This window comes from Canis lupus, chromosome 3, assembly GCF_048164855.1.
Source record: "Canis lupus baileyi chromosome 3, mCanLup2.hap1, whole genome shotgun sequence".
Taxonomy (NCBI): domain Eukaryota; kingdom Metazoa; phylum Chordata; class Mammalia; order Carnivora; family Canidae; genus Canis; species Canis lupus.
Window position 1 is genome coordinate 11,704,455 of NC_132840.1, and position 12,219 is coordinate 11,716,673.

At 43.1% G+C, this 12,219-nt stretch overlaps 1 protein-coding gene across 1 annotated transcript in view; it reads left to right on the plus strand.

Annotated features, from left to right (window-relative positions):
- ZNF23 (zinc finger protein 23) overlaps positions 1–12,057 on the plus strand; it is a 35,850-nt gene extending 23,793 nt beyond the window's left edge. The window contains exons 6-8 of the mRNA XM_072811136.1: positions 4,045–4,195; positions 4,779–4,892; positions 9,796–12,057. Of these exons, the coding sequence (XP_072667237.1) occupies positions 4,045–4,195; positions 4,779–4,892; positions 9,796–11,588 (2,058 nt within the window). The 3' untranslated portion in view covers positions 11,589–12,057. The remainder of the gene's footprint in view (positions 1–4,044; positions 4,196–4,778; positions 4,893–9,795) is intronic.
- Positions 12,058–12,219: the final 162 nt, after the last annotated feature.

Consider the following 12,219-nt stretch of genomic DNA (forward strand, 5'->3'; position numbering starts at 1 on the left):
GTCCCACACAGGACACCAGAGAAGCCCCAGGGGAGGAGCCAGCCCCATGTGGTAGATCCTTGAGGACACTTTGGTAGATTGTACCGGTGCAAAGCTGGTCAAAGCCTCTGGCACTGGACTAAGACCAGAGGATTTGGAGCGGAACAGAAGGTGTACTTCTCACAGAGGTATAGCTCTCACAGAGCTAAAGAAACAAAGCAGAACTTAATGAACCACAAGGAAATAGAAAAGAGTAGTGTTGTAAATAAATAGAAAAATTTGCACTTTAAAAATAAAAGAAAACAACATTCAAATAGACAAACCATCGTTCAACTTAACTTTGAGTCTGCTCAGACCACCAGATCAGAATACCATAGACTGCATGCCTCAACCAACAAAATTTATTTCTCACAGTTCTGGAGGAGCCCAAGTTTAAAGGTGCCAGACAATTTGGTTCTTGGTTCCCTGGGTTGCAGATGACTGCCTTTTCACTTTGTCTTCATGTGGTAAAAAAGAACTCTAGTGTCTCTTCCTCTCTTTTATAAGGGGGCACCAGCCTTATCAGAGTAGGGCCCCACCCTTATGGCTTTGTTTACCTCATTACCTCCTCACAGGTCCTAGATCCCAAACGTAGTCATATTGGAGGATAGGATTTCAACATATGAATTGGGGGGGATGGGGGGCGCATTCCATCCATAATATTAACAAAGGGGAAAGAGTCTAGAAAACACATATATTCAAAAGAAGTGGGAAAAGCAAAGTAGCTCCAGATTCAGAGGAATTGGAAAGAATCATGAACCAGTGTTTTTCACAACTCTGCACTCAAGTTGAAATCCTAGAAGACATAGATATTTTAGGAAAACATTTTCTTTTTTTTTTTTTTTAAGATTTTATTTATTCATGAGAGACACACAGAGAGAGGCAGAGACATAGGCAGAGGAAGATGCAGGCTCCCTGCGAGGAGCCTGATGTGAGACTTGATCCCGGGACTCCGGGGTCACCACCTGAGCTGAAGGCAGACACTCAACTGCTTTGCCTCCCAGGCATCCCAGAAAAACACATGTTTTCAAGACTAACTTTGGGAGCAGTATAAACCCAAAAATAACAAGTCCATGTGTTTTGAATACAGCGAACACGGGGTGCTGGGTCATGGGACCCTAGATGATCTAGTGATCCCTTCTCTCAGGGAGCTGAGGCCCTGGCTTCTGCACTATCAGAGGGCTGGAGAACATGAGGAGACAGCCTGGGACCTCAAAGGTAAGCCTGGGCTGTGTGGGAGGCTGGCTTCCCAAGGTCTCTACAGACAGGGCAGTAGAGGACACTCTGCTGTGTGAGGGAGCAGGCAGGAGGTAGGGGAACGGCTCCTCCAGCTCCATGGGGCCTGACTCGGGCCTCTGTGCTGGCCTGGCTTCTGCCAGCCTGGCTTCTCTTGCAGAGTAATTAAGGATGATACTTGTTTAGAGAAAAACAAGCAAGTCCAAGATCTTGGTAATGATCTATTTCTTGAGCTGAATTGTTGCTATGTAGGTCTTTGGTTTATTATGCTTTAGGCTCTGGAAACATTTTATGTGTGTCAGAATTGTGAAATCCTAGGGTTCCGGGCAGTGAGCATCACTGTCATGGCTGGGAGGGGTCCTGGGCACCAAGCCAGTGAACAGATCACCCCCTTCTTCCTGTGGCAGCTCCCACTGGACTCCTATCTGGACACTGGCTGCCTGTGTCTCAAATCTTCTGTGAGGGAGTGTGTTGTTCCTCCTGGGATGGGGCTTGCCTCACACTTGCCTCTCTCTTTTTCCTCAGCTCCAGCCCTTCTCTGAGAGGGAGAGCAGGTGATAGCAGCCATGCTTCTGACAGTCTGGCCCCAGGTGAGCTGTGGGTCCTTCAGCTCTTCCTCTGAACAGTTTCAAATTGAAGAAAATTGGGAAGGGAAGCTGGTGAGCTTCGTGGTGGAAGCTGGAGGGGCCCTCCTCACTTCCGCCTGGAACTTGTGGGAAGAGCAGTGAAGTGAAGGGATGGAAGCAGCAGGAGAGCATCCCTGAAGGCAGGAGTGAAATGTTCTGTACAACAAGGTTCTTTGCTTCTCTGGTGAACAGGGAACATTAAAGCTGCCCATGGAGGATACTCCATGCATGGATGTGAATCTCCATTCACATGGAGGACAGCAGAAGATTAGGGTGCTCAGGGACCGGGGTGTAGGTGAAGAGGAGTAGTAGTAGGACTAGCTCATCACAAAGGGTGGCTGTGCCTCTAATTTGGTGGGGGTTGGGGAATTGAGAGTAGGATCTGGAGAGGGAAAAAGACAGGAAGTCCAATGGAACAGGATGTCTCATTTTGTCCTGGAGAGGCTTTCAGGGCTTGGGATCGGGGCTCAAATTTTAGATCTCTCATAAGAGATCTGGACCCTCTCCCCACCCCAAGAAAAATAAACATGCAAACCAAATTTTCCATACAATTTCAGGGACTTCATGGACACCCTGAAGCACATCCATGGACCTCCATGGATTACAGGTTGGGAATAATCAGTCCCAGTAGCATCGTTTGAGGCTTGCTGTGCTGCAGGCACCATACAAAGCACTTGCATGGATTGTTCAGTCCAGACACCTGGCCTCTGAAATAGGTGCTGTGTTGTGCCCATTCTGCTACAAAAGACGTGAAGGTATAGGGGAGTAGAGTGCCTTGCCCAAGGTCACACAACCAGTGTTTCATTCTTAATTGCTCATCCCTGTGATGTGTGCAACCAGTGACGTTAATGTGGTCAGAATTGCGATGGCTTTGTAGGGAATAATTTTTAGAGATGATTCTAAAGGAAGATGACCACTCCAGAAAGAATTCCATTGGTCCAAGTGATGTGGGCTTCATCAAGGAAAGTAGTTGTTAAAAAAAAAAAAATCCAATTCAACTAATGCTTAACATAAAAATCTTTAGGATGTAGAGTCAAAGGATTGGGGGTTAGCGTATGGGAAAAGGAGGGATCAGGAACAATCCTTAGGGTTCTGGCTGAGGTTTCCTGCACAGATGGTAGGGGGGTGTTTGAATTCAGGAGGAGGCACCAGCTTACCAGGGTAATGGTAGTGGCAGTAGCAGTGAAGGCATTTAATATTGTTCAGAGAAGTTCCTTGGTCACAGTTGGGTGACTTGCAGACTCATCCAGAGGTTGGACTGGAATTGTTGATGGGTGGAGGTCAGGAGAAGGAAGCAAGACAGAACCTGGCAGAGAGGAATGAGAGCATATCCCTGCCAGTGGGTCCCTAAGGTTGTTACAGAAGACTGAGGTGGGCAGAGAGAGTGACCAGAGGCTGCAGCCGCCCAAAAGGGAGGCATCAATCCTGATGCAGAGCCTGTGTTGAGCACATGGTGTTGTGATGCAAAGAGGAACAGCTGGAAGGGTGGCCGAGTAGCTGGCCAATGGGAAGGCTAATCTGCCCTCTTTCCCAAACCTTCTTGGAGAAACAGTGAGTTCTTGGGTAAAGTTGGAAAGGATGAGAGACATAAATGGGAGAGGATGACAGAAAATGTTGGATTTTCAGTGAGATGCATCTGGAAGCAGAATGGGCTGCTGCCCCCTGCCCCAGCCAGTCTGGGCAGTGCTGAGCTGCTGGAGGTGCTAAAGTAACCACACAGCCCTTTGAAGCAGGGGCAGTGACAGGAGTCAGGTGACAGATGGGGGCTGGACAAGATGGAGGCCATAGCTGTTCTCTGGGGTGGCTAGAGGTTTATAGGTGAGGGGGCAGGATGGAGGAGCCGTCTCAAGGGGGAATGCTGGTGGCTTGGTCCTGAGCTGCATCTGCCACTGAGGATGTGGTTTTACTGAAAGAATGGAGTTACTTTGGGGGAACTTGATTATGGGAATTATTTTTTTAGGATGTCTTTTATAAATGTAAAATACGGCATGAGGTTTCCCTGCCGTGAGAGAAGTCAGATACTCTCCATTGTTTACTTTCCAGGTGCTATTTCTCTAACCTTTCCCCTTGTTATTAATTTTGTACTATTGACGAGCTCCCTCCCCAAGCCCTTATACTACCCTCTGCCCCTCACTTAGGGCCTGAGCCATGGAATTGGCCCTAGGGCAGCAGGAACCTGTTGTTTCAGAAGTCGGTGACCTTCGAGGACGTGGCTGTGTACTTCACCCAGACGGAATGGGATGGCCTGTCCCCTGCACAGAGGGCCCTGTACAGGGACGTGATGCTGGAGAATTATGGGAATGTGGCCTCCTTGGGTAAGGCCTCTCTCCCCCTGGGACCCGGACTCTGCCAGTTGGGGTTTCCTGGCTTATAGCCCCCTAACAGGTTGGAGGTAGGGTCTCTGGTAATCCTTTACTGAGTGGGAACCCCAGAGGCTGAGATTCCTAATACCCCTTGTGTCAAGGGTTGCTGGGAAGGGTGAACTTCAAGACCTTTTGGGGCCAGTATAGGACTTTGCTGGGGACTGGTATGCACTCTTTATCCATCCTCTAGAAGTTGTGGTTTGGACACCGAGGAAAAAAGAAACTTACTGCTGCACACACAGTATTATCTTCAGGTTCACCTTTACCCAACCTGCATATCTTGAGGTCTTCTGGGCCCAAGTCTGGGCCATTCCCAACTCTCACACTTCAGGCACCTTCCAAACACATATACCTTCCAAACCCCCGTCTTTCCACTTAACCCCCCACCCCCTCAGTTTCCCATAGTCTTTAGGCATGGGATCCCCTAGTGCTCTTATTTTGCCTTCCCGTTGCCAAGGACAGCCTGAGGAGATGCTTAAAACTCCTCTGTGGGAGATTATTCACCTGTCTCTCCTATTTCTTTTCCCCTTAACAGGATTTTCGCTTCTCAAACCTGCTGTGATCTCACAACTGGAGGGAGCAGGTGAGCTGGAAGGCCCATCTCCGCTGGCAGCTGGAACAGAAATAGGCCCCCAGGGCCTCTGGACTGGTAAGGGACACACAGGCTGTTTTTTACAGGGGAGAGTTTAACTCTTTAAGAAGTCAACTTTAGCATATAAGCATGCCGTATTTATGAGCCAGCTGTACACAGTAAAATTTAAATAAATGATGATTTATAGAGATAGGTATAGTTGAGATTTGACTATTTTTGTAGTTTGCTGTTTCTAATTCTAAGAACAGATCTTTTTTCAAATGCTTCATTCTAATTTATCCCAGTCCTAATTTTGGGATTCTACCTTTTTCAGATGAAATGAATGAATGTGGTGTTTTGGGGTCCTTGCTACTTCCTAAGCATTGTATAGTTCATGTAATAGATGGAGAATTAACAGGTTTTTTTATACAGAAAGGGAGAATAGCCTGGCAGTTAAAAGTATAGTCTTTGGAGTAGACTTCCCTGAGCTCCAGTCCCAACTACTATTCCTAATTATATGACTTCCTAGTTGTGACTTTGAGCAGGTCAGTTATTTGAGTTCTCCAAGGTTCAGTGTTTTTATCTCTGAAAATGGAATAATAAAGTGATAGAATAGTGCTGGTCTTGTGGGTTGAGGATTATATGAGATAATACATATTAAATGTCTAACTTACTGTGTATGCTCAGTGAAGTATTAGTTTTTATTTTTATTTATTTTTTATTTTTTTTGAGGAGACAACTGTATATAGTAAGATGTAGGAAATAAGGCAGAAAGGAGAAAGTGCTCTCAATTCAGTGCTTCTCAAATGATGTGCAAATGAATCACTGGGGTGTCATGCAGATATATATATTGTCATTTAGTAAGTCTGGCATAGAGCCAAGATTCTGCAATTCTATTAATTCTCAGGTTCTGCCAATGTTTCTGGTTCCCAGACCATACTTGAAGTAGCAAGCTTCTTGTTGGCTTAAGCAGAGTAGTTGCCAGATGATTTTCCATTTACTTCCTGCATTTGTGGTCCATAGATTGTCGTGTATCCTTTCAGTGAATCCTCCTTCTTAAAAAGATAGTTTCAGTGGATTTTTGTTCCTTGTGGTCATTCAACCAGATGATCCCTGACTAAGGAGGACATGTTTGCAAATTGAAAAGTTTAAGGGAAAAGAGATGATGTTGTGGACCTCAAAGGAGTCTGGATTTAAGGGATCCCTGGGTGGCTCAGCGGTTTAGTGCCTGCCTTTGGCCCAGGGCATGAGCCTGGAGTCCCAGGATTGAGTCCCACATTAGGCCCCCTGCATGGAGCCTGCTTCTTCCTCTGCCTGTGTCTCTGCTTCTCTCTCTCTCTCTCTCTCTCTCGAATAAATAAATAAATAAAATCTTTAAAAAAAAAAAAAGGAGTCTGGATTTTATTCCATAAGCAGCAGATAATCCTGAAGTCTTTAAAGTTTTCAAATAACCCATCATGATCTTAGCTAAGAATGAAAACATTAATTGGTGTTTGTAGGTTAACTGAAGTGAGGAATCAAATGGCTTTTAGGCAGACAGAAGGGGAAAGTAGGTAAAGGGCACAAGGCCCACATCAGCAGAGTTGACTCTCTTAAAAAACTGGGACGCTTGGGTGGCTCAGCAGTTAAGCATCTGTCTTCTGGCTCGGGGCATGATCCTAGAGTCCTGGGATCAAGTCCCACATCGGGCTCCCTGCATGGAGCCTGCTGCCTGCTTCTCCCTCTGCCTGTATCTCTGCCATTCTCTCTCTCTGTCTCTCATGAATAAGTAAATAAAATCTTAAAAAAAAAAAAAAAAAAAAAAACTTTTAGAAGGCCCACACAGTGACTTCTATTTAAATCTCATTTGCTGAAACTGTCTTATGCCCCCCCACCACTGCAAGAGAGGGTGGAAAAATATAGTTTTTATCTGTAGTTTTTATTGCTACCTCAAAAAAATTGGAGGATATACTAGTAAGGATGAAAGGGAGATTGGATATTGGTTAAGTAACTGGTAGCATCTGCCACATTGTAGGATTTGGTAAATTGAAGGTCACTAGTACAGAAAAATTGTCAAAGCATATTTTAAGTGACCCACATAAGAAGTACATATTTTATTTTATTTTATTTTAAAGATTTTATCCATTTATTCATGAGAGACACACACACACACAGAGGCAGAGACACAGGCAGAGAGAGAAGCAGGCTCCATGCAGGGAGCCCAATATGGGACCTGATCCCGGGCCCCCAGGACTATGCCCTGGGCCAAAGGCAGGCACCAAACCGCCGAGCCATCGAGGGATCCCCAGAAGTACATATTTTAATCAATATGAAAAATCTTCACCCTCAGTAAAACCAATGAAATATAAATTAAAACAGAGATGTTTCACCTAACATATTGACATAGGCTGGGTCCAAGGACCCAAGGGGGGTCCTGCAGGACCCACCATGAGGGTCCTTGGCTTTGAACAGGATAGAAATCAAATATGAGCCAGGAGGAAGTGAGAGAGGAGTTTATTGAATAGCATAAATGATAGAGTATAGCAGGTGGAGTGTCTGGGAGCCTCAGAAAGGAAAAGAAAGTGAATATCTCATTTGTTCAGGGTCTTCGGTTTTTATTGAGGATTAGAGTCCGGTGTACATGTCCTCTTCAGGCACCCAGGAACTGGTCAGAATAAAGACAAGTGTTCAGGTGTCCTCCATAAAGCATTTATTCCCTGGAGTCAGGAGGTTTGGATATTAAGATGTCTAGAGTCAATGGTCTAGAAAATGTATATGACGGCCTTGCTTGGTCATTCCTTAGATGTTATCACCTGTGCTGGAAGACGCCGAAAACTCCTTAACCTCTTGACCCTTATAAGAAAAACAGATATCATTTATACTATAAGACATACACAAGGCAGCAGTACAGGTCCTAGCAAGAACAGAAGCAGGAAAATAAGCAAAAAGCAGTTTTTCATGGAGTTCCTTCAGTTTCCCTAGTTCATACTAGAACAATAAATCAAACTGGAATAGACTTTTGGAGATGAATGTGGATCAGTAGTCTTTCTAGAAAATACTTCTCAAGGGCCTTTTAAAAGTTTGTCCTTGATAGTCTGGATATTCCTTCTTAGAGTATCCTAATAAAGTAATCAGATACAGACAAAGATGTACATGCACAAGAGTTGATCATAATTTTATATAATAAAATGTGGGAATTCAGTATACAGAGAATTGGTTAAAATAAAATACCTCTGCAGGATGGAGTGCTATTTAGCAATTTACAAAATATTTTTACAGAATATCTAAAGATACTGGAAAATTGTCATTATTAATGTTAAGAAAGAAAAATATTTTCAATTTTGAAAACATTTTTAGGGGCACCTGGGTGGATCAGTCAGTTAAGTGTCTGCCTTCGGCTCCAGTCATGATCCCAAGGGTCCTGGGGCCAAGTCCCACATTGGGTTCCCTGTTCCTTGGGGAGCCTGCTTCTCCCTCTCTCTCTCTCTCAGATAAATAAGTAAAATCTTTCAAAATTTTTTTAGAAAACTGGGAGGAAAATGATTGGGGGAGGAGATACATCAGAAGATTAGATGTGGTTGTTAGATGGTTGTATTTCACGTAACTTGAATTTTCTTTGCACGTTTCTGATATTGGGTAAAGACCAACCAGTGTTTTGAAAATGCTTGCTAGGGAAATTCAGGTCATTTGGGTCTCTTCAGGCGACTTACTACATGTGGTTGAGGAGAGATGGGAGAAGAAAAATAGAGGCAGCATTTTGAGGGCAATTTTGAGAAATTTGGGACCAGATACCTAACTCCCTACTGGGACTATAAGGATTCCAGAAAGAATGTTAGAGATGGGGCACCTGGGTGGCTCAGTTGGTTAAGTGTCTTCTTTGGCTCAGGTCATGATCTCAGGATCCTGGGATTGGGCTCCCTGCTCAGTGGGAAGCCTCCTTCTGCCTCTCCCTCTGCCTCTCCCCCTGCTTGTGTGCTTTCTCTCTCTGTCAAATGAATTGATTAAATCTTAAAAACAACAACAACAACAACAACAACAACAAAACATTAGGGACTGATGACTTTCAGGATTGAGGGAAGAGGAAGAAGGAAAGGCAAGGAGAATGCAGCAGTGTTCTGGAGGGTTGGGAAGAGATGGATTGAAGAGATCAAGAGAGCCTAAAGTCTCCTTCTCTAAGCAGAGAAAAAAGAAGGTGAAGGAGAAATTTTGGAAAGCCAAGAGTTTAAGTTCCAAGAAAAGCAAGTTCTCTCCCTTTCACCTCCTGGTGCTGCAAACTCTTGCCATCTTCAGTGTTGCTACATATTGTTGGATCCTGTACTTTTTCCTTCTTGAGCAGTTTCCATTTATATCAACAAGGGACTTAGGGACACAAGGATAGCTGAGACGAAACTGCTGAGTATATTAAGGTGTGGTGTGATAGGAAGAATGCTCATCTGGTGGATAAAACCTAGGATTTTCTTCCATTGCTGTCACATTTAACCATTTTGTTTTGGTTATTTGCATAGAGGTTGGTAACCTTTATAAATCATTCATGCTCAGAACTATACAGAAAGTGTATAAAGCATATTGTAGAAAAAAGTCTCCCAAATTTCCTGTACCAATTTGCTCAGTTTCTTGTGTATTCTTCCAGTTTTCTAGCCATACACATACAAATATATAAGTATATAATGGCCTATTTTATTTTTCCTTTATACAGCTGAATCTACCTTACATCCATTTCTCTGCTTGCTTTTCCATTTAACAGTGTATCATGGACATCTTTTCGTGTCAGCATATATGGATTTCTTTTCTTTTCTTTTCTCTCTCTCTCTCTTTTTTTTTTTTTTTTACCAGCTACATATTATTCCACCTTATGGATGAACCTTAGATTCTTTGGCCGAGTTTGGCAATTTTCAAGAGACCTTTGGTTAAATACGATTCTTTATTCTTTTGACCACAGTTCTTTTCTTTTTTCTAACATGGTTCTTACATGACCTTTTTCTGTTTTCTTTTTTTTTTATAGTAGATATTGATATCCAGACTGACAATAATTTGACAAAGGAAATGTATGAAGAAAAACATAGTACATCATTTGAACTTCAGAGGGACTTTTCCCAGGAAACAGACTTTTCAGAACCTTGTATTCTAGAGAAACAGCAGGAAGTCCATTTAGTTGGAAGCATGAAGAAAGAAAACAGCAGTGTCATTGACAGAACAGTGAAAGATGACACCAGCTCCATAGAGGAGTGTTTCTTTAGTCAGAGTTCAAAGTTGGATCAATGTCACACCGTCACCCCTAAAGAACAGCCCCCTGAACATATAGCATTGGAGAGAGCCTTCAGCTTTGACACAAAACTTCTTCAGCATGAAATAATTAATTCTGGGGAAAGACCTTTTAAATGTGAAGAATTAGTGGAAACCTTCAGGTGTAACTCTCAGCATCAAGATGGCTACACTGGGGAGAAGTCCTATCAGTGTAAGGAGTGTGGCAAAGTCTTTAGCATTAACGCAAAATTAATTTGGCATCAAAGACTTCATAGTGGGGAGAAACCTTTCAAATGTGTGGAATGTGGGAAAAGCTTCAGTTACAGTTCCCATTATATCACACATCAGACAATCCACAGTGGGGAGAAGCCCTATCAGTGTAAGGTGTGTGGGAAAGCTTTCAGTGTTAACGGGAGTCTAAGTCGGCATCAGAGAATCCATACAGGAGAGAAGCCCTATCAGTGCAAGGAATGTGGAAACGGCTTCAGCTGCAGTTCTGCATACATCACACATCAGAGAGTCCACACTGGAGAGAAGCCTTATGAATGCAATGACTGTGGGAAAGCTTTCAATGTTAATGCAAAATTAATTCAACATCAAAGAATCCACACTGGAGAGAAACCTTATGAGTGTAATGAATGTGGGAAAGGCTTCAGGTGCAGCTCCCAGCTGCGGCAGCATCAGAGCATCCACACCGGGGAGAAGCCCTATCAGTGTAAAGAGTGCGGGAAAGCCTTTAGTAATAATGCAAAACTCATTCAGCATCAAAGAATCCACACAGGTGAGAAACCCTATGAGTGTACCGAATGTGGGAAAGCCTTTAGTGTCAAAGGGAAGTTAATCCAGCACCAGAGAATCCACACGGGTGAGAAACCTTATGAATGTAACGAATGTGGGAAAGCTTTCAGGTGTAATTCCCAGCTACGGCAGCATCTGAGAATCCACACTGGGGAGAAGCCCTATGAGTGTAATGAGTGTGGAAAGGCCTTCAATGTTAATGCAAAATTAATGCAGCATCAGAGGATTCACACTGGGGAGAAACCTTTTGAATGTAAGGAGTGTGGGAAATGCTTTACTTCTAAAAGAAACCTACTTGATCATCACCGAATCCATACTGGAGAAAAGCCTTATCAATGTAAGGAATGTGGGAAAGCCTTCAGTATCAATGCCAAACTAACTAGGCATCAGAGAATACATACTGGGGAGAAACCTTTCAAATGTATGGAATGTGAAAAAGCATTTAGCTGTAGTTCTGACTACATTGTACATCAGAGGATCCATACTGGAGAGAAACCCTTTCAATGTAAGGAGTGTGGAAAAGCCTTCCATGTTAATGCCCATTTAATTCGGCATCAGAGAAGCCACTCTGGGGAGAAACCCTTTAGATGTGTGGAGTGTGGCAAAGGGTTTAGCTATAGTTCTGACTGCATTATACATCAGACTGTCCATACTTGGAAGAAACCCTACTTGTGTAATGTGTGTGGGAAAGCCTTCAGGTTTACCTTCCAACTTAGTCAGCATCAGAGTGTCCATAGTGAAGGCAAATCCTAATGAGAAGGATATTTCTTAGAAAACTCTCAAGGTTAATGAAATGGATCAAGTTTCATCAGATTCACCCTGCTGGGAAACTCTGAGGGAAATGAATATGGCATTTTCCATCTTTAAGAATCAAGAATGATGACTGGTTAAAAAGTAACATCTAAAAATAAATAGCTTGTCTTATACCAACAACAAGTTAGAAAATATGATGAAAGATCCCATTCCCAATAGCATCAAGAAAAAATGGATCTCCTAGGTATAAACTTAATTTTTACACAGGATCTATACGGAGAAAGAAATCTCCACACTGGGAGCCACTAAAGGAAAAGTATATGGGGAAAAGAAAGAAACCTTGTTCTTGGATAGGATAATTCATGAAGATAGTCAATTTACCTAAATTTACTTCCCTTTCACTTTTGACGCCAAGCATGCATCACTTTTGTAAAGAGGATAAATAATAAAGATTTCCTTAGAAAGAAAAGATGAGTAAACTTTTTATTTTCATGGAAGGGAGATAACCTTTCTTAAGCATCATATGAAAGCTAGAAACCAACCATAAGGGAAAATACCAATACAGTGACTTTTCAAAATTACATATTTATGTTCTTAACAATCCCAAATGAAGTTTGGGACACAAAAAGTG